The sequence below is a fragment of the Podarcis vaucheri genome (genome assembly GCF_965113315.1).
Source record: "Podarcis vaucheri genome assembly, chromosome: 8".
Taxonomy (NCBI): Eukaryota; Metazoa; Chordata; class Lepidosauria; order Squamata; family Lacertidae; genus Podarcis; species Podarcis vaucheri.
The window spans coordinates 48,241,443-48,263,035 of NC_138766.1; the positions used below are offsets into that span (position 1 = coordinate 48,241,443).

The 21,593-nt window shown below is 39.7% G+C and overlaps 1 protein-coding gene across 13 annotated transcripts in view; it reads left to right on the forward strand.

Annotated features, from left to right (window-relative positions):
• Positions 1–21,593, forward strand: part of GREB1L (GREB1 like retinoic acid receptor coactivator) — a 163,473-nt gene that overhangs the window by 76,537 nt on the left and 65,343 nt on the right. For 8 of the 13 annotated variants that reach the window (XM_082235090.1, XM_082235085.1, XM_082235093.1 and 5 more), the window contains 4 exons: positions 656–755; positions 12,630–12,798; positions 12,936–13,133; positions 18,950–19,126. In XM_082235090.1, coding sequence (XP_082091216.1) covers positions 12,633–12,798; positions 12,936–13,133; positions 18,950–19,126 — 541 coding nt within the window. In that variant the 5' untranslated portion in view covers positions 656–755; positions 12,630–12,632. The remainder of the gene's footprint in view (positions 1–655; positions 756–12,629; positions 12,799–12,935; positions 13,134–18,949; positions 19,127–21,593) is intronic. The other 5 variants (XM_082235094.1, XM_082235095.1, XM_082235086.1 and 2 more) reach the window with 2 other exon arrangements.

Sequence of the window (21,593 nt, forward strand, 5' to 3'; positions counted from 1 at the left end):
GTTAGAAAATGTTTTAAGCAAATGTCTTCACTATAGCAAATCTGGAGAATGTAAACTTTTTATTTGATTCCAAAAGAAAACACACATTTCACATTTCTGAACTTTTGATTTAGAACCACTCACCCCTGTGTTAGGCCAAATTGACACAAGGGAGTATCCATATTGTATTCAATTGAAATACAAACTGCCTGAAGGCTGCTTGATGATCCATATGAAGTGGTTTATTTGATATTTGGTTTTTCAGTGTTTTCAGTAGTTTTCAAACGTGAGAGATTGCAATTTTTTTATTATAGCAGCTGTTTCTGGAGTTTTGCTGTTTATCAGAAATGTGTTTGATCTGCACTAATCTATTGTTATATTTATTCAAATATATTCCAGTACATTATTGTCTGTGGGGGGGTATTATTATGTAAGAAACTGTATTTAGGCTTATGTTTGTTTATTCAAAAGCATGCCCTGTTGAGTTTTAATGGTGACTACTTCAAAGTAAGCACGAGTAGACCTGAATGTATAACTGGGAGCAAAAATTAGAGCAACTACTAAGTGGGTTTGCCATATGAGAATTTTGTTTTCAGGCTTGTTTGTTGCTACAAATAATATTATTGGTTCGCTGCCATTTTCAATTATTTTAAACTATTTTTATTTTATTTTACAGATCTTTAAAACTTTCGCCAATCTGGATCAAGTGGCAGAATACCTTTGAACAATCGTCCATCATGAATACATTTAGAAAAGGTTGAAAGGAATACAAAAAGGTAGTGTTATTTTCACATTCAGAATGCTGCTTGTATAATTATGCATTTATCATTGGTGACTTCATCGTCTTCAATAGCAGTGAGAGAAGTACAAAGATGTATTTTCCCTCAGCCTTCTAACGTAGACATTTTCCTCAGAAGCATTCAATTACATTATCATTTTCAAAGTTTTAATTTGCACATGAATTCATACTTCTTAGGTTAGTGTGTGCCTCTGTGACGTTATTGTAACATGAGCGTAAACATCACGATTTATGACCTTGTGGAACCTTGTATCATTCCTAGTTACTTTACACTCTGGTAAAAACCATTAGTCATTGAATCAAGTTACTTATTTGTTACAATAAATGTCTTGAAACTTTGAATATGCTGGGGTTTATTTTTTTAAAAAAGCATAAATATTTTTGCTGAAATGTCAAACTAAAAGGTGGGGTTTTTTGTCTTGCGCACAAAACTTTTGTTTTATATTTCAAAACTACTAGACAAAAGACAGTAAACATGGGCTTTGTATATTTTTAATCATGTGTAATACCAGTAATAAGCAAGATACAGTTTGTATCCATTGTTAGTTATAAAGCAGACCCGCACAAATGAATGGATTTAAGGACCTAAGGCCATTGATTTCAGTGGGCCTCTGGTCAGTATTCTGCGTATGAGTAATGTTGGATATCACACAATATAAAGTCATACCTCATGTTGTGTTCCGCTCTTGTTACGGACTTTCAGCTTACGAATGTGGCAACCCCGGAAATGTTTACTTCCGGGTTTGTCGCCCGCACATGCGCAGACGCCATCTGCATGCTATGCGCAGATGCGCTTAATTCCGCTGTGCACATGCGCAGAAGAGGCACTCTAGTTATGGACTTTTTGGGGTGTGAATGGCACCCCGAAATGGATTAAGTCCACAACTTAGAGGTACCACTGTATATTATTAGTCTTTATCTTAATATTGATTCAGTTATTTTGTATAAACATTTATATGCTGCCTTCCTAGTGCAAAAAGGGAACTATTATCACACATACATATATGAAAAACCCAAAACCATCATTACAGAAGCAAACTAAGAAAATAGTAACAAAATGGAGAACTAGCATTCAAAAAAAGTCCTGCCGAACTCAAAATGTTTTCAGCGGAGAGAGGTGCCATAAATGAGGGAGCATTAGAGTAAAATCGAGTTCTACAATTTGAGTGCTGCCCTCAAATATGCCCCCCTGTGCTTCAGATGGGAGCTGGACAGCTAAGAGGGCATATCCTGATGCTCTCAGAATCTGGGCAGGAACATACAGGCCTGCTCTTCTATACAAGTCCAAAGGTATTTGTTTAAAAGTGTCAAGCTGAGTTTAGGGAAGATTAGATTTTGTCCAATTCTAGTCCTACTCAGAGTAGTCTCATTGAAATTAATAAACATGACTAACTTAGGTTGTGCACTTGCTCTGAGTAAAACTTAGTTGTATAGCCCATTGTGTTTATAGATCTCTTCATGCAGCTAGAGGTGCCCGAAATTGATTTACAAGAATAAAGTAGTAGATAGGTAGCCGTGTTGGTCTGCCATAGTCAAAATAAAAAAAATTCCTTCCAGTAGCACCTTAAAGACCAACTAAGTTAGTTCTTGGTATGAGCTTTCGTGTGCATATCTGAAGAAGTGTGCATGCACACGAAAGCTCATACCAAGAACTAACTTAGTTGGTCTTTAAGGTGCTACTGGAAGGAATTTTTTTTATTTTTACAAGAATAAAATAAGATATATGTTCCAGTCCTTAGCACCAGGCCTGGGAACAAACTGACAGCCAGTGCACTTGATTTGCTCCGAAAAGATAGTCTCCATCAACAGTTCAGCCACCATCTTTTGTACCACCTACAGTTTTCAGAGGCAACCCTATGTAAAACACATTCCGGTAATCCAATCTTGCTGCAGCCAGGTCTTGTAAGACCATGACTGGGTCTGCCATCCCCAGTAATGGGCATAGTTGGCACATCAGCTGAAGTGGGACAAAAACACTACCACTCCCTTAGCATCCAACACTATAGCTTTGCCCTGAAATAACCTGCTTCTTCAAGGTGAGTGCAACTCCACGCAGAAGGGCTGAGCCTGAGTCAGCAAGCTTTTGACTAGAAGCACTGCTCTCCTGTCTAGTTTAAGTTCCATTTTGTTTACTTATGTCTAGTCTACTCTAGAAAAGAATTAAAAACAGTTGGCATGGTATTTGAAAACTGTAACTGTGCATTTTTGCAAATTGAAATCAGACATATTCTTTCAACTGCAAACGCTACATTGGTAGGCTTTTTTTAGTGTATTAAGAGGATGGGAGATTCTGTGATAGAGATCACCACTTGTTCCTTCTATCTAGAAATTCATGATATAATCCATAAGCTGTGGGTTCTTTCAGCCAAATATATAATGAAAACAAGATTTATGTTCTGCTCTCTCAGAAATATAAAATATGTAAAATGGGGAGCTGGGTAAAAGAAACGGAAGGGAAAGTATGTGATTGATATTTTAATATGTGGAAGGAAAATAAAGAGGAATCCAGTGACCTTTTCCTTGCTACGGGTCAGTTGAAGAGGCTTGACTTCGTTTATACGGAACATTGGACTCCTATTGTTTCTTGTACTTAAATACCCTAGTATTTCCAAGAGGCCAAAGATCTATTCCTGTTTTATGACCTGTTGTATCCTTAGGGGCAGGAGGCCCAACAGAGTATTCAGGTCCAAATGAACAAGAGGGTCATTGCCATAGTCCAGGTCTTAATTGTTGCTTCTTGGTTACCACACAGACAGCAAGCCAACTCTCAGAAAGATTTTAGATGGGGACATCTGGAGCATAGTAGCTGTAGTGTGGGCTGGGGGGTGGGGAGAAAGGCTCCCTGCATTTTGTTTCACCAGGTGCTAGGAGGAAGCAACATTAGCCTTTTTGGATATGGGAGGCAAGTTCTGTGGCCCCTGAAGTTAGGTTACAACAATTGAAGAGGTCAAAGGACAGCTGAGTGGGGTCAATGAGACACCATGGGGTGTATTTTGTTACTTAGTAAAAGGGGAGACATCCTAAAACCTTAAAGGGTTCTCTTGAAATCTGTGTCGTGAAAAGGTTTTATGGGTCTGATGGTAGAAAAAAAGAAGTGCTGATTTACCTAAGGAATGCTTGCTTTTGTCTAAATTAAAGGATAATCCTTCCCAAATGTTTGCAGCTGTGGTAGTGCAGTCGATGTAGGAATGGCAAGCATGATTACAGAATTGAAGGACATTCACTTTCACTTCCTAAAGTTTTACTTTCAAGTTGGTTTTTCCCTCTTTCTCATAACGACTTGGGACACTCTGCAGTCCAGATTAATTAAGCACTTTAAACTCAATTGAGTTCAATGGGTGGGAGAGTTGAGAATATGCTTGCTTCTCTCAGTTGAAATGAATGGAACTGGCTATGGCTAGATTGTGCTCATTGAGTAGATGTTGAAAGGAAGAGCTTGCATTTCTAAAAGGAAAATGCTGTTTTCCTCAGAGTGCTGCGCTTGGACCGACAAATAGCCATTTTTTCTTCAATTTACAACTAAGCTTTTGTATGTACAGTATATAAGCGAAGACTGCTAAGACCAAGAGGAAGGCAAGGGAGTTAAGTTACTGACATTTGCCCCGAAATGTTGAAATGTGCTCATCAGTGAGAATGACAGCTTTATCTGGAATCAAACTATTTGCCTGTCACGTTCACCACCTATAGCAGCCAAATAAATCCTGTGCCTTGCTTGTCGTTTTGCACAAGTGCTCAGTTGCATTGGGAAATATTAACATTCAGATAATGAGGGAGTGGTGGTTTTAAAACCAGCAGTTTCTAGTGGGTTTTATTTTGGTGCTGAAGGCAGATGAGAGAAAATTAAAAGATACATGCATTTGGTTACACAAAGCATAGTTATCTAAAGAAGTTGTGACAATGGAACTCTGGAACACTGATTTTTAGTGCTGCCTCTATTAGGAATTTTGGCTAGCCATGGTATCTTTGTTATTCATATATTTTTAGTATCTTTTGTCACTTATATTGATGTTATGTTGCAAACCACTTATTATTTTATGTGAAAGACAGTCTATAAATATTTGAATAAGATAAATAAGAGGGAACATCCTTCCTCTGTTTCATGTCTCCCTTTAACCTAAGATATAGAGTTGTTCTATTCTTTCCTTTGTTCTACTTGAGCATATGGAGAGAAACTGGGAAACCCCTGCAGCTCCTCTGATCTTGTCAAGCCTAGGAGAATGGGATAAACTTTTCTCATACGCCTGGAAATTTATGAGGTCCCTTGTTAGCACCTTTAACCAATTCAGGCTGCAATCCTGTATAAATATGTGTTTCATTATTTTTAATTGAAGATTAAAAATGCCTTCTTCTTTTTTGCATGATTTTAAAATGTCCTTTTGAGTTCCCCTACCCCCCAGTGAAAATTCATTTTGAAATGGGCCTAGGACTTTTCCTAGCCCTCTGTTTACTAGGGCCTTTGTGGTAAAGCCCCAATAAGCTCAATTAGTAAGTTAAAGTATGGTAAGTTGACTTCATTATTTCACATGCAAGAGTAAGGCACTGCTCGATGCAAATGGTCAGTCTTTAAAGGTAAAGGGACCCCTGGCCGTTAGGACCAGTCACAGACGCCTCTGAGGTTGCAGTACTCATCTCGCTTTACTGGCTGCGGGAGCTGGTGTACAGCTTCCGGGTCATGTGGCCAGCATGACTAAGCCGTTTCTGGCAAACCAGACCAGCACACGGAAACGCCGTTTACCTTCCCCCTGGAGCGGTTCCTATTTATCTACTTGCACTTTGCTTTTGAACATGCCTTTGAACTGCTAGGTTGGCAGGAGCAGGGACCGAACAACGGAAGCTCACCCCGTTGCGGGGATTCGAACCGCTAACCTTCTGTTCGGCAAGCCCTAGGCTCTGTTGTTTAGACCTCAGTGCCACCTGTGCCCGTCTTTACTACATTACAAAACGGCTACAGCATGTAAGCCAGAAATCCCTATGTTGATGATAGAGCAGCACTGATTTGCCTGCGATTTCTGTGAATAACTAAGAGTTTTCCATAACTGAGGTAAATAAGAAGTAGATTACATGAATTAAATTAAGCATGACTTCCACGACTTTAAAATTTCTGTGCAACAAGAAGGACGATCTCATTCTAGACTTCATTCTAGACTAATGGAAAACTAGGTTATGAGTGCTACATGTTTGTACATGTAAGGAGGATATGTTTGCAAAAATAGTTACATAATTGATAGAGCAGCCTATGGAGTAATTAATCACTATGCACGTGCAGTTACATGATCAGTTTATTATAATAAATTGGCTACAGTTTTGTATAGTGCAAGGCTATGTGTGAGTCTAAGGAAAATAATCATTTCCCATCATCTAGAGCCAGGATGGGGGAACATGTGGCTCTCCAGATGTTGTTGGACTATAACTTCCATAAACTCTGGCCAACATGGCCCAACGTCTGAAGGCCTGAAGCATCCCATTCCTGGTCTTAGGGAATAGCCATTGAATTGTCTGCTTTATTCTCTTTGTGAAGTAAGTTTCTCATCTACTAAGTGGTGTAGCGTGGAGGGCAGGGGAGCCGTGGCCCTGGGCAAAAATTCCGAGGGGGCGCAACCAAGCACCCCTATGCAGGTGCTCGCTCCCCCAGGGACCCCTGCTCTGCCCTGGTGGAGGTGGCAGAAGAGCCTGTCAGGAGGCTGCTCCCATCGCCACACAGACGTGTCCTGGCGGCCCCCATCTCGGCCCTTGCCTGCCTGCCACTGGGCGTCTTTGGACCCAGAGCTTGGCCTGGCCTTCCTGCCATGGCTACGACCCCAGCAGAGGTCAGCGACCACAGAGGCTCCATGCAGGCTGGGCAGAGGGCTCGGTCTGCCTTCCTTGTACTCTCAAGGGTACATTCCTGAGGCCAGGCCGCCCTTCAGTCTCCAGGCCAGGCTGCACTGAGCCCTGCCCCCTCGCTGAATGGCCACCAGGCCAGTGCTTGCTTGCTCCTTGCTCAGCGTGCTGTGCTCCCCAGACAGCAGTGGGAGCAGCCCCAGGCCCATGGTGAGCAGCCACGGATGGAGGGAGGTGGGCAAGGGGTGACTCCAGAGTAGCCCGGCATAGCACGACATTCCTCTCCGCAAACTAAAACATATTTACGAAATCCTGGAGCCTGTGGAACTAAAACCTGTGGCTTTTAACAATTTTAATTTGCTTGATCTCGTTTTATTTAAAAACCTATTTCTAAACCAAATTCCTTTTGGAGGAGTTCATTTTTTTTAGTTTTATCATAGTTGTTGAAACACTGTTTGCTAATGCAAGAAGTTGAAATGTCTTGCAATAGCCTTTTCAGGCCAAGCCACGTCCTTGAGAGCAAGACTGCATGATGAGCATGTTTAGATGCAATTTTAGGAGGAGCAACTACTACAAGAGCTGGCACTAGATCATTTGTATGCAAATTAAAAAGGCTCTGTGCCAGTATAGAGCCTTGTGCCCTGAGAAGCACTAACTGGGGTGGCCACACACCCATCTATGCCACAACAAACATGAAGTGAAGTTTCAGTATAAAGCTTTTTAATTAAAAGAAGAACTGCCTTTTATCCATGGTTGTAGATGCCAGTTGAGCCCACATTCACAGTGTATTGTAGCAAAGCAGATTTCAGGTCAATGAACCTTCTGCATAATTGGCTCCTAATGTGTCTAGGACAGGAGTACCCAAACTGAGCTTAATACAGTGTGTTGCAAACTATAACATGCACATACAGACACATATATACTGTCTTTCCCCCCAGCAATGGAGAGAGGGAAGAAAAAGGGGGAGACAAACAGAATGCGGCAGCTAGACTGGTGACTGGGAGCGGCCGCCGAGACCATATAACACCGGTCTTGAAAGACCTGCATTGGCTCCCAGTATGTTTCCGAGCACAATTCAAAGTGTTGGTGCTGACCTTTAAAGCCCTAAACGGCCTCGGTCCAGTATACCTGAAGGAGCGTCTCCACCCCCATCAGTCTGCCCGGACGCTGAGGTCCAGCGCCGAGGGCCTTCTGGCGGTTCCCTCATTGCGAGAAGCAAAGCTACAGGGAACCAGGCAGAGGGCCTTCTCGGTAGTGGCGCCCGCCCTGTGGAACGCCCTTCCAGCAGATGTCAAAGCGATAAACAACTACCTGACATTCAGGAGACATCTTAAGGCAGCCCTGTTCAGGGAAGTTTTTAACGTGTGATATTTTACTGTATTTTTGGTTTTTATGGAAGCCGCCCAGAGTGGCTGGGGAGGCCCAGCCAGATGGGCGAGGTATAAATAATAAATTATTATTATTATTATTATTATTATTATTATTATTATTATTATTATATACACACAAACACTTCCTTTAACCTTTTTTTGTTGGTTTGTTTACTACCCTCATCAAGAGGTTTGTGCCAACTTGGTGTTATGTTCCTGTTCATATTTTTTGAACTTAAAGGTTGACAGACAACCTTTATTACCACTAATATGTAATGTACTTTACAATGTTCCTGACATATTTCAGCTTCCTGGATTTTCCCCCCATCTTAATTTAATTTGCATTTAATTTAATTTGCATTTAATTTAATTTGCATTTAACTTGCATTTAATTTTAATGGTTCAAAGAACATCAGGCAAAATGGTTGGCCCTCACGCATGTTCACTTCATCAAATCTGGCCCTTTTTGAAAAAGGTTTGGACACCACTGTCCTCAAACAAAGGCCCAGGGTAAGGAGGGGCGACTTCAGCATATGGTGAAAGCTGTGCAGTGAAGATGCCAGACATCTGGGGAGGGAGTTCCACAACTTAGGGACAGTCACAGAGAATGCCCTCTCTTGGCTGCTATTCCCCACTCTTCTGAAGGTTGTGGAACTATCAAGAGTAAGCCCTTTTAAGTGTTAGCTGTTTTAAAATTATATTATGCTGGTTTGATTAGGTCTTTTACTATGGCTCATTTTATCATTTATTTTTCTTGTACTGTAGGATGGTATTTTAATGTGTCTAATTTTTTATTTAATACCGTATTAAAGTTTACTCCATGAGGATAGTTGCTCTTAAATGCAGTTTGTAAATCTTCTAAATCACTAAATCGAAAAAGTAATTTTCAAAATTTGTTACCAGAAACTGGCACATTACAGGGTTTTTTTATAAAGTGGTTAAACAGAAGCATTGTGAAGAGCTTTATTGAGTTATCAGCATGTAATCTAAAAAAAATTGAACATTTCTGTTGAGAGTCGCTATCCCACTGAGTATCAGCTCCTGAGGACAAGCAGGACTAATATGATTATGACCTGCTAGAGAACTCCCCAGAGCCTTCTGTCTGGATAATGCTGGAGATGGATATCTGGGCTAGAGGGACCTATGATGTGAGTCAGTAAAATGGTTATTTTGTTTTTATTGGTAAAGTTTTCATACTCTCTGCAAAGTAGGGTTCACTGGGGTTTCTGAAAGGTTGTGGATCTCTGTGTGATGCAAGCTCAGTTGCATACGTTCAGGATGACTGCAATACATTGCACCCCCTGAACTGCTGTCCAATCTGCTGCCACCCCCCACTGCTTTTTATTGCCCCGAACTCTGTTCCCCCTCCTCAGAATAACTGCTGTGGTGGTAGCAGTTGTGGCACTCCTCTTTTTCTTCCTTGGCTTACATTTTAGCTTGTTGTCTCCTTTGCTGCTGCTTCACAAGCAGGCAGAACCCAACTTGCACTGTCCACATTCACACTGTACTTTTAAAGCATAGTGATACCACTTTAAACAGTGATAGTTTTCCCCCAAAGAATTATGGGAATAGTAGTTTCAGGGTGCTGAGAGTTGTTAGGAGACCCCTATTCCCCTTCCAGAGCTACCCTTCCCGTAATATTTTAACAATCAATCCTTCATGACAGGGAACTCTTAAAAATTGTAGCTTTGTGAAGGGAATAGGGGCCTCCTAACAACTCTCAGCACCCTTAACAAACGACAGCTCCCAGAATGCTTTGGGGGAAGCCAATACTGTTTAAAGTAGCATCATAGAGCTTTCAGTGTTTTCTGTGAATGTGGCCATTATGTTGCAGTGTTGGTGGTGAGGACCGTGTGTGTGTGTTTGTGTGTTTCCCTCAGAACAGGGCATTCCAGACACTCACACAGCCTGAAGCTTGGGCCTCAGTTTGCCTAATGGAAGGATTGAGCCTCAAGTTAGAGCTTAAATGGTGTGGGAGAAGCTTGTGGGAATCATGTGGGATCTGGGAAGCTGGGGAAGAACTAATTCTTCAGGTGTAGATGCCAGGCAGGTGGATCTGGAAGGTTTATTGGTTTTCACAAGGCATAGAAAATTCTCGTAAATTCTGATTACAGTTGCATTAAGCTGGATGCAAGATTATTGTTATACATGATAAAAACTGTACTCTGTTATACTGAAGACAAAGGCTAACCTACTGTAAATCTGCTGGGAGTGAAAAAATGACCCACCCATGTTATCTAATAATCCTGTGTCTGATTAAAACAAATGGGTCTTGCCATGGCAGTCTAGCAGAGCACTTGGGGGAAAAACCTGCCTGAGGTTTACAGTTACAGTATTTTGCTGGAATACGTATAGTATATTTCAGTAGATGAATCACATGCTAATAAATTATTTTCAGTATGCTGTCGTCTCTAGTAACATTGTGAAAACTTACTAGGCTTTACCTATTAATTATCACAGGAGGTGCAGTAGATCCTATCTTCAAAGTTGGCTATTTAGAAATGCAAAGCAAGTTGTTTTGTAAAGCCGAAGCCTTCACTGAACTTTTTAGTGGAAGGCTAAAGGTACAAGTTATTGCATAAATTATTGCATAATTCCTTTATGTGTGTATATACTGTATACACATCGAAATCCATAATTCATGTTGTTTCCTTAGTACCGTGAAAGTATGATATGTATAGTTTAAAAAATTCCTTGGGTTTAAATTTAGTCTTTTCTTATCAACCTGATACAGTTGTAGCCAAAACATTAACAGTTTGCATTCCACTCAGATCTTTGAAAAACAGCAGAAGCATTCCTGTTCCAAAGTTGCTGAATGTTTAATAATGGCAATTTGGGCAAAAAAGCCAGCCTAAACAAAGTTATTTTGAAATTTTCAAGTTAAGCAGGTGCTTGTAGCACTTCTGTTAAAATAAACTAAATTATCATGATCATATCCAGAATTACTAGCAAGCCAATGCCTTAACACCAATTTTCCTAAGTTTAGATGATAATTAGAGCAGTGCAGGAATCAGTTTTAGGCCACTATCTATGTATTTCATTCTAATTCACTGATTGCCTCTGATTCAAAACAGTAAGAACTCTGCAAGCACAATTTTGCTGGCTTCTGTGCTTAGACCTGATTTAGCTTACTTTGCAAGACATTGCGCGTACCCTTATTGCGTATTTTCAAAGTCAGTCAGGTAATATTAATGGGGAGGAACTTCAAAAAATACAGATCTCTGGGTTAAGATATTGGCTCTAGAAATTGGCTCTGCACTGGGAGTTGTTTGACAATCTATCCTAGGGACGTGCTTCAGAGTTCCTGGCATATTTGACATCTTCACCTTCCTCCACTCATTTCTTTCTCTTTCGCATTTCTTTCTACTTCATAAGGAGGGAGGCAAGAGCACCTCCTGCTTGGGCACATAAGGGAGGATGGAGAATTAAACAGGACCTATAGCTTGCACTTTGCCAGACACATCACCTGCTTAACCTCTCTCTCATAGATATTTCTGCAGCGCTTCCTTTTGCATAGCAAGCCATTCCTGTCAAAACAGAATTCTAATCAAGTTTTGTTAGGTTATGGAAGGATAGAAAATAATAAATCAAGAAGTGTTCCTGAAATACATTGTTTTCACTATTTAACCTTGAATATATCTACTGTATAAGCTTCCTATTCAGACAGGAATAGTTTTCCCTTTGGAAACGAAGGGGCAGGTGTTGTTGACCACTGAGCTGCTATCAGGGCAAACTGTGTTTGGATGCTGGTTTTAAAAGTGTGTGTCATTGCGTTTTAACTGTTGTTAACTTATTTGGTTTTTGTTACTTTGTATTCTATAATTATGTTTCTAAAGGTTGAATCCCACTTTGAGAGAAGGGTGGGATATACAGTGGTGCCCCGCAAGACGAATGCCTTGCAAGACGGAAAACCCGCTAGACGAAAGGGTTTTCCGTTTTGGAGGTGCTTCGCAAAACGAATTTCCTATGGGCTTGCTTCGCAAGACGAAAATGTCTTGCGAGTTCCTGCGGGGTTCCCCCCCCTTTTCCCCAAGCCGCTAAGCCGCTTATCAGCTGATCCTAAGCTGCTAAGCCGCTTAACAGCTGATCCGCTAAGCTGCTTAACAGCTGAGCCGCTAAACCGCTTATCAGCTGATCCGCTAAGCCCGCTAAGCCGCTAATGGGCTTGCTTCGCAAGATGAAAAAACCGCAAGACGAAGAGACTCGCGGAACGGATTCTTTTCGTCTTGCGAGGCACCACTGTAAATACATTAAATAAATAAATAAACAAGCAAACAAATAAATAAATAAAAGCTGGCCTTGATCTTTTGCTGAACACTCCCTCTCCCCCAGGTGAAATTGGAAATGGCAGTTTTCTTTTCTTTTCCTTTTTACATGGAGACTGATGTACAAGCCGATATATTGCAGCACTTTTCAGTGACAGGAAGAACTCTATCAGTGAAAGGCAGATTGGCAGACTTGAACAAAAACAAGAACAGTCCGTGCTTTCCATTATGTTGTTTTTATGGTTTTCTTTGCCACTGCTAATATTTTATCCATCATGTGTGCACTATGCAAAACATTTGTTCATTCATCACTTCTTGTTTCCTGTAATTCTGCGGTGTGTGTCTGCATATTTAACCCTAAATCTCTTTTCCCAACCCTTTAAATTTGTTTTTCAGAAGATGGGGAATTCGTATGCAGGGCAACTGAAATCTGCCCGTTTTGAAGAAGCCCTGCACAACTCGATAGAGGCCTCTCTAAGATGCAATAGTGTGGTTCCTCGCCCCATCTTCTCTCAGCTGTATCTTGACCCTGAGCAGCCTATTTTGCCGGAAGGTAACCAAGCAAGTATGGCATATTTTAGTTGCCCTTCTTATCCTAGATAAAACGCTGCATATTTTTCATTGAAAATAACTGCCTAAATATCTTCTCCTACCGTCACTTAAATGCAGGCCTCTTGTCTTTTTTTAAATAATGCTTTCTAGACATTAAACCAAAAGTGGAGGAGCTGGACAAAGAATTGATTCAACGTTACACCCAGAATGGAATTTTGGATTTTTCTACTAGCCAAATAATTAATGAAATGGAAGAAGATGAGGAGGATGAAGACATGTCTGATTCCAATAGCCCACCAATCCCATATTCACAAAAACCTGCCCCAGAAGGGTCTTGCACTACTGATGGTTGGTTTAAGCGTTACTTATCTAAGACTTAACTTGAATTAGAATGTTTCTTTTGCAAAAGGCTACACATAGGCAGTTATGATAGCATTAATGTATAACATTTCCCCGAAGGATAGCCATATTAGTCTGTTACAGCAAAAGCAACAGAGTTGTGTGTCGTCTTGGAGTTAGCAATGCAATTATGCAAATGTCTACTTCAAAGTTCTACTAAGTTCAACAGGCTTACTCCTGAGTAAATAGATATAGGATTTCCATCTCACATAATAATTTTCTTAGTCTTCAAGTTGCCACAAAACTCTGAATTGCATTAATTTAATGTATGCAGCTGTGATTCTGTGCTCAGTTACATGTCCATGGCTTTCCATTCAGTCTGAATGAGCTGTATGTAAAGTAGATGTAAAATGTTTTGATCTTTTTGTAATTCATACGACTTTGAATTGCAAGCAATAATTGTGACAGTTAATGTTGTATTACTTGAGGGTATTTTAGTGCCCATAGCAGCAGGGCCAGCCTGCCCATGAGGCAAGGTGAGGTGGCAGGATCTGCAGGTGGAGCAAATCAGTTTCCAAGGAATGTATTGCTATTTAAATCCAAAATTTTATATTAAAGCTGGGAAATGCTTTAACAAGAAGACTTTAATAGGCTATAGTGAGCATTTGTAATATTCCTATAAAATTATAAATGAAATTAATATCTATGGACAGCTTCTTTATAACCAAGGCTGCCTTAGTTTGTGACTTTCTGGAGTGCTGCAATAAAATGTGGGCGAATGCTGTTTTTTCCCCTTACCCACACACCTTTGTTCAGTTTCCCATCACCTTAATAGCTGCTGGTTTCATGATTAGTGTCCTTCACAGAGCATCCAGGATATGTGTCAAGCACAAATAATACCAGTCAAGTTGTTTGGTTGTAAACTGCCATTTTTCTGCACTGTGTGAGAGCTGACACCTTAATTTCAGCACCAATTAGGTAGCCAGGTTTTTAATACCTGATCAGCTGCTGTGAAGTTAAAAGTGGAAGAGACTGTGAATTGCAATTCTTATGCAGATCTTGGTGGGTAATTTCTTATGCCTTATCTTAAAGCAGCACAATAACAGGTCTGTACCCCACAGAGGGGATGTTAATTGTTAGTGTTAAGAAAAGAGGAGTGGGGAATGGAGAAAGGGATGCAATCTTTGCTTTACACAGCATCAGTGCTTTTGTTTTATTTTCACAGCTGTGTTGGCCAAACTCCTTTCCTTTCAGCATATGAGTTCTGTGAGGTTTTTATTTTATTTTAGATGAGGTGATTGTAGAATGCAGTCTCTCATTGGCTAAAAAACAGTCACTGACTTTTTTTGGAAAGACAGAAATATTTTAGCAATTTGTTCATTCTTAATGTCTTTATCGTTTTGCTTTATCATTAACATGTTGCTTTGCATTACTGAAGTGTTCAGCAAACTTTTCCAGTGTGTTCTCGCAAGCCTTGGGGAAGTAACAGTCATGTTTGCAGAATGCACTGAGGGATTTAGTATTTCAGTGCTCCACACTGGAGGCAAAGAGTCATAGATTGAATTGGTGACCCCTTGAAATTTACATAAGGTGCTACTTCATTTCATCATCCCTGCACAGATTTATGTTTGTGTATCAAGTCCCCATGAAATAAGTGGCAAAGTTCAAGTACGTTGTGTATTGTAAAGTGTTTAAAATAATAATAATTCCCATTTGAATACATTTATTATAGAATCTATTAGTTGTTTTATGTTAGGGATGGCAAAGCAATATCCAAAAAGGCGGAGGAATCCTTTAAAACAAGAAGAAATTATAAAATCAGTATAGATACCAGTAGTAAAATTCAAGGTATTTGACAATGGACATCGCTATATAACGGTAATTGTAACCATGTGGAAGTTTAATTATTCAGTTGCTTACAAGTTCATTTTAAATTCTATATTCCATGCCTTTAAAGTCGACCAAGAAATGTAAACATTCAAGGACCAATGCTTGTCTTTTCAAAAGATGCTTGTTAATGACAGCGAGGACCTTAGAGCCCTTAACCTTACATTCTGGATATCATGGTTGGTCTAGTTCAGTGGTTCACAATTAGCTAAGTACTGCAACCCCCCCATTTTTCAAAAGTCAAGCCATGGACCCCCTACTTTTGAAAATTTCGCTATCTCTGTTGTAGTTTTTGTTATGTGAATGGTGGTTCAGACCCCCTGAGAGGGTTATGCAGACTTCCAGGGGTCAATGAACAACCAATTTGGAACCACTGGTCTAGATGGTGTACATGCATTCAATGTAACAATAGATAGTATAAATGTGTTTCCTCCTGGTGAATGTAAGCATGTTGCCATCAGTCAGTTATATTGGACAAAATAGGTAATAAACATCTACTGTCGGTTACATTGTTTGCGATCTAGCAAAAGTTCACTCCAGTACTGTAGCATACTCCTCAGGCCACTGGGATTCAAATCAAACTATGTCCCATCAACTTCAATAGGTTTTAAGCAATAATTTTTTTAAAAGATACATTTCTTAATATAGTTTTTATTAAACTTTTTTGTGTTGCAAAACAAACAGGTAAACAGAGAAAAGCGCATCTACACTCTCCACTTTCAATTTATTGTCTTTTTCAAAGTTCGGTTCCATTTAGTGAGATACATTGTTGTTGTAGATATTTTGCATTTAGGGGGAGGGGCAATTTTTCGGATAATAATTTATAATTATTATTATTATTATTTATTTATACCCCGCCCATCTGGCTGAGCTTCCGCAGCCACTCTGGGTGGCCCCCAAATGAGTGGCAAAAACAATACAGCATTAAACATTAAAAACTTCCCTTCAGATGTCTTAGATTAAATAATTTGTGAAACAGAAAGGAAAGGTGGTTGTGTTGATCTGTAAGGAAAAAATCCATGAACAGGCCTAATAAAGATAGATAGCCTAGCCATAGTTTTACACACAATTTGAGATTACTCTTGTTAAACTGTGGGGGGTGTTGATTCAGTTGCTCTTGGGGCAACTCCATCTGCATTTCTTTAGAAGAAAATGTAAGATTTTTCTTACTTCAGAGAAGTAGATTTGCATTCCTTAATGATTTCTTGCTTTGAGCTAACACTGACATTCCTGGTCCAAAATGCTATTGTCTTTGCTGAGACAATACCAGAAGTGCAAACAAACTCTGAGTACTTAAGGAAAATAACAATGAACTCTGCGTTAAAACAACAACCACTAATGGTTTGTGTCAGCTAAAATGGAACAGGTTGCCTAGCTTCAGAACTGTTCAAATGTTAACTGTTAAGAATATCATTAAATGCTGTAACTCTTATATTCTTGGGAGTTCAGAGGCCAAGTTTAAGCTTCAGCTGTAGATACAAAATAAACAGCAGCTCACATATATTTAATCTTTAATTTCTAGTTATATAAATATATGTGAGCTGGTCTGGGAGCTTTTTATTGACTGCAGAGCAGAGTAAGAATGCTTTGAGTAAAGTAATAAATATATTTGTTGTATTTTCTCTACCCTTAGATAAAGTAAATCTACCAATGGGGATAAATTTACAGCTTCTTCTGACCAGGAAGACCAGAGGCTGTTTTTCAGCTGTTTCTACCTTCTAACGGGGTAGAAAACAGCTACCCTTTAGTTGTTACTGGACTACAGCACCCATAATCCCTGATCATTAGCTTTTCTTTTTTTTTAAATAAATTTTATTAATTTTCCATACAGTTATACATTTTTATCCAAAATACAACAAATTATCTCTGTTTTGAACTTCCTTCAGCGTCTCTGACAATCATCCATAATTATAACTTTAGTTACACATTCCCTTCTTTCGTATTGCCGTTATACTTCCCTGCTCCCCCTATTTCATATTAACAATACTTCTCTGTTTTTACAGTGCCTCTTGAAATCCCACTAGCGTTGTGTTCACGCCACATATGTTTTTCAGATAATCTACAAACTTTCCCCAGTCTTTGATGAACTTTTGGTCTTTGGTATATCTGATTTTCCCAGTTAATTTATCCAATTCCGCATAGTCTGTCAATTTCAGCCTCTATTCTTCTATCGTCGGTATTTCCTCTTGCTTCCATTTCTGGGCCAACAAGATTCTGGCTGCCGTTACTGCATACTTACCTGGCAGGGGAGACACCTTGATCATTAGCTTTTCTGGTTGGAGCATGGCAATGAAAATCTAGTATTAGTAGAGCTTACACAAGTAAACATATATTACTATTCTTTGCTAAACGGAGAAGAAATTGTTGGCAAGGATGCATTTTTGGGGCTTTTTAAACTACAAAATTAACAATACTTAACTGTTGTAGATGTAATAGAATAGAATCAACATTTTAAAATCAGGTTGTTGTTGTTGTTGTTATTTCTTACCTACTTACCTACTCTTCATCCAGGATAAGCTACAACAATTTAAGAATACAATATTAAAATCAGGTAAAACTACAATCAACAGAATAGTGCATATCCTAAAAAAATCTCAGGAGACAAAGTCCAAGGTAAAGAGGGAACATCTTCAGCATAGGCCAAAAAATGCATAATGAAGGTGTCAGATGCACATCTGTGGGAAGGAGAGATATTCCACAGGTTAGGGCCTTGGTCATACACAACACTGAACTTCTGAGAGCCGTGGAACTAGGAGCAGCTCTCCTCACCCCTACTGCTGATCATAATAGCCAAGAGAGTCTTTTGTGCTGATAAAAGCTTCTTGCAGACATGTTCAGGGAGCCTTTGTTCAAATACTGTGCTTAAAATTCACTCAAACCAGGTGGATTTAGTAATGTCAAATGCAATACAGTATTTGAACTTTCAAGAGTTAATACTCATTCAGGCACACCCACATACCGTGGAATAATGATGATAGCAAATAAGACATCAAAGCTGCTTGCTTATCACTTGTGGTATTTGTTTCCCTTATCAGTCATCTCTGGGTAATTCTGGCCATGGCAATGCTCTTTATATAACGCAGCAGTAATCACTACTGTAAGTCCCAGCAAGAATGCTGAGACAGTATCTTCAATAACAGCTGTCAAAGATAATTCTGAATGTGTGCATAACTTTATTTAACACTAGATATTTATATCCCAACTCATCACAAAACTTTGAGGCAACTTACAATATACGGTATAAAAACATAAGAGAATTAAATATAAACAACACTATAGTCAGTTTGATTCCCTCCTCCGGAAAAATGGATTTAAAAAAATTGTGTCCTTCAGAAAGATGATAGTTGCAAATAATAAATATTCAGGATTGTAACCCCAATTTATGGGAAATAAAAACCTGGGGAAATATTTCAATATCGCTAAAATTTCCAGTAGAAATATTGGTTTAAAAGGCAAAACAAGTCTGCTTCATTGCCAGTAGCGATCACCCTACAATTCAGTGGGTCAGACTGAATTGTAAAGGGAGAGAGAAAGGGGCCTGTACTCTTTCTTTGCGCCTGCCTTGCCTTCCTCTGAGATACACTGAGAAAACCTCAGTGTTAATTTATCAACAGGTTTTTCACAGAAATGTGGAATAAAATTTAATAGCACAAATATTACTGTATTTCATGGTAGTTGCTTAACACACAAACCGCTATCTTCTGTCATAGGTCTACATTTGTTTCATAAATTGCTAATTTGTCTAGTGCCCTTTGTCCATAGACTGTAGAGGGCTTGGTGAAATATTGAACCAGGGCAGGCAATTGTTTCATGAGATCTTTTGCATGGAGGGCGTGGCAGTATTAGTCTTTGTTGTTCTCCTTAGTTGCTCTGAGTAAGTGGAACAAGACGACAGTAAATCACTTGTAGATATTTCATGATGTATTCTTTCTTTTCAGGTTTTTGTCAAGCAGGCAAAGATTTGAGGTTAGTTTCGCTGTGTATGGAACAGATCGATATCCCAGCAGGATTCCTGTTAGTAGGAGCCAAGTCTCCAAACCTTCCCGAGCACATTCTAGTCTGTGCTGTTGACAAGAGGTTTTTGCCAGATGACCATGGAAAAAATGCACTTTTAGGTAAAAGGTTTTCATTAATTATTCTTCATGTTTTATGATAAATGTATAATTGACCAAAGGTTTGGGTTAATGGTAGGCCAGGCCAATTCAGTACATGGATTTCTCACCGGAATATGCAGACATTCGTTTTTAAAGCTTTTTATAAACAAAGCATGAATCCAGTTTTTCAGTTTTAATATCATTAAAGCAAGGGTGGGGAGCCTCTAACTATCCAGATGTCATTAAACCAAATCCCATCATCCCTAGCCAGCATGGCCAATGGTCAGGTATGATGAGAGTTGTAGTCCACCAACATCTGGAAGATAAGAGGTTTCTTACACTTGTGTAAGATTTCCCAAATCCTCAAAATATCCTGCAGTCCTGTGCCTACTTAACCTGGTTTTAAGCCCATGGAAATCAGTGGGACTGACTTTTGAGCACACATGTAAAAGATTGCCCTGATTGTTTCTCATACTTGCCATAGAAGTCCATGCCCCATTATGTGCAGCCCATTGTCTGTTGACCAGAGATTTAAATAACCACTTTCTGCTTAATAGGGGCAGCAAGCAATTGCCCCAGATGAGTGTTTCAGCTCTTGGGTGGAGTTTCTCTAGGCCAGAATCAGGTTTATCAACTGAGGATAGGGGTGATTCAGTAGAGCCTATTTGTGACAGGAATGTAGAATCTGAGATAGTCCAAGGCCAGAGGCAGGAATTTGGTTTGCTGGACACAGAGGGAAGACAAGGGCTCTGGAGTCTGGAACACGCTGGACAAGTATTTTGACCCCTGGGAAAGATGATGCCTGGATCATAACATAGGAGCTCCAGGTCTTCATGACATGTTGCTCAGACTGGGACATCCGTTATACAGAGAAGAATTGCATCTTGTTGGAATCTGGGTGGTGGTGGTGCCTACTTTTTGCTGACTCAGAAACCACCAACTTCTAATTTCTTACACCAGGGGTGAGGAAATATCTCTCCAGATATTGTTGGACTGTAGCTCCCCACAAGGTGCCTACTTCAAACCATGGTTTATGAGGCTGGTTTGTTTAAATAAACCATACAAATATTAACCACAGATCGGGGTTCAGATAACATGCTAGACTGAGTTTAGTGGCAATCAGAAGCAAATAACCTTGAGCTCCTTCTCAAAGCTGCAGTGGAGAAGGAGAGTTGGGGAACCTGCAACACCAAGGTTGGGTGCCTGAACACAACAATTGTTTTTGTTGTTGGAAAGATTCACTGATGTATGCAAAACCGTTGTATTTTCTATGTAATATGTGGAGCCGCCTTCAGCTCCTGCCTTAGCAGCATGCCCATTTTCTCTTCTTGCCAGATGGCACTTCTCTCAGAAGATGGAGTGGCAAGAAAGCTATACAAATACTTGAAATAAACAAAGAAATTAAAAAATTGTCCAGTAGCACCTTAGAGCAACTTAGCAACTAAGTTTGTTCTGGATATAAGCTTTCGTGTGTATGCAATTTTTTAATTTTTTTTATTTATTTTGACTGTGTCAGACCAACATGGCTACCACCTGAAATCAAATACTTGTTTGCATACTCAGTTTGCCTTCCACAGATTTCCAGATTGCCTTCCATAGATTTGCATTTACCCTTTGCATCCTACATGCATTTTAAGCTGTCACTTGAGTTTCTCCCCTCACCAGCATCTTGAGGTTTTATTAAAACATGTAAAGACAAATTCCACATGTGTGGCCTGTCCCATTTTCAGAACTACATTCTTGGTTCCCCCTACATCAGCTTGTCTGGGGGTGGTTTGGAAATCCTACAGCCCTAAATTCCATCCTATCTGTGCCTTGGCTTGCTCTGAGCTGGAGTGCTGGCTGTTCTTATGAGGCACTCCATGTCCAATCATTTTGAGGAATGGAGGCAAGAAATTGGCTGTTTCCAGAGTTTTCTTACATTTCATATGCACCAAGCTTCAATTTGCTATATTGAAATCCACAATGAATGTGTGAGCTGGTTTGGCAATGCTTTCCAAATATCCTTACATAAATTATAAATATTACTTCTTGAATAGCTTATAGATAACAGGGCTGAGCAATTCATCGGACCCTTCTGATTGGGCTGTGGGGTTTTAGAAACCTCATAAATTTTCTGCTTAATAAAAAAAAAAAGTGAATTTCTAGTCATTACAGAAGAATTAGGTTTGACATGGTGGTGGTACAAATTCCCAAGGAGTGGGTGCAAGCAAGGATGAAAGAGTATCCCCACACAAATGTGGTTCACGATTTCAAGTTCTGAACCAAATTTTTCTACATCTGGGAGCATAATAATGTAATATTTTCAAATAATAATACTGCTGAATACATTAGTTGTGGTCATTGTAGCTTGCCTTCTGTCAGATTCAAGAAATAAAAAATGAACTGTTGATTAGGCAGCTAAAACAACCCTAGCTGAGTCCCTAGCTCATGGCTCATGGGTTGTGTGGGTCCTGCTGTTGAACACGTTGTCTAAACGCAGATTATA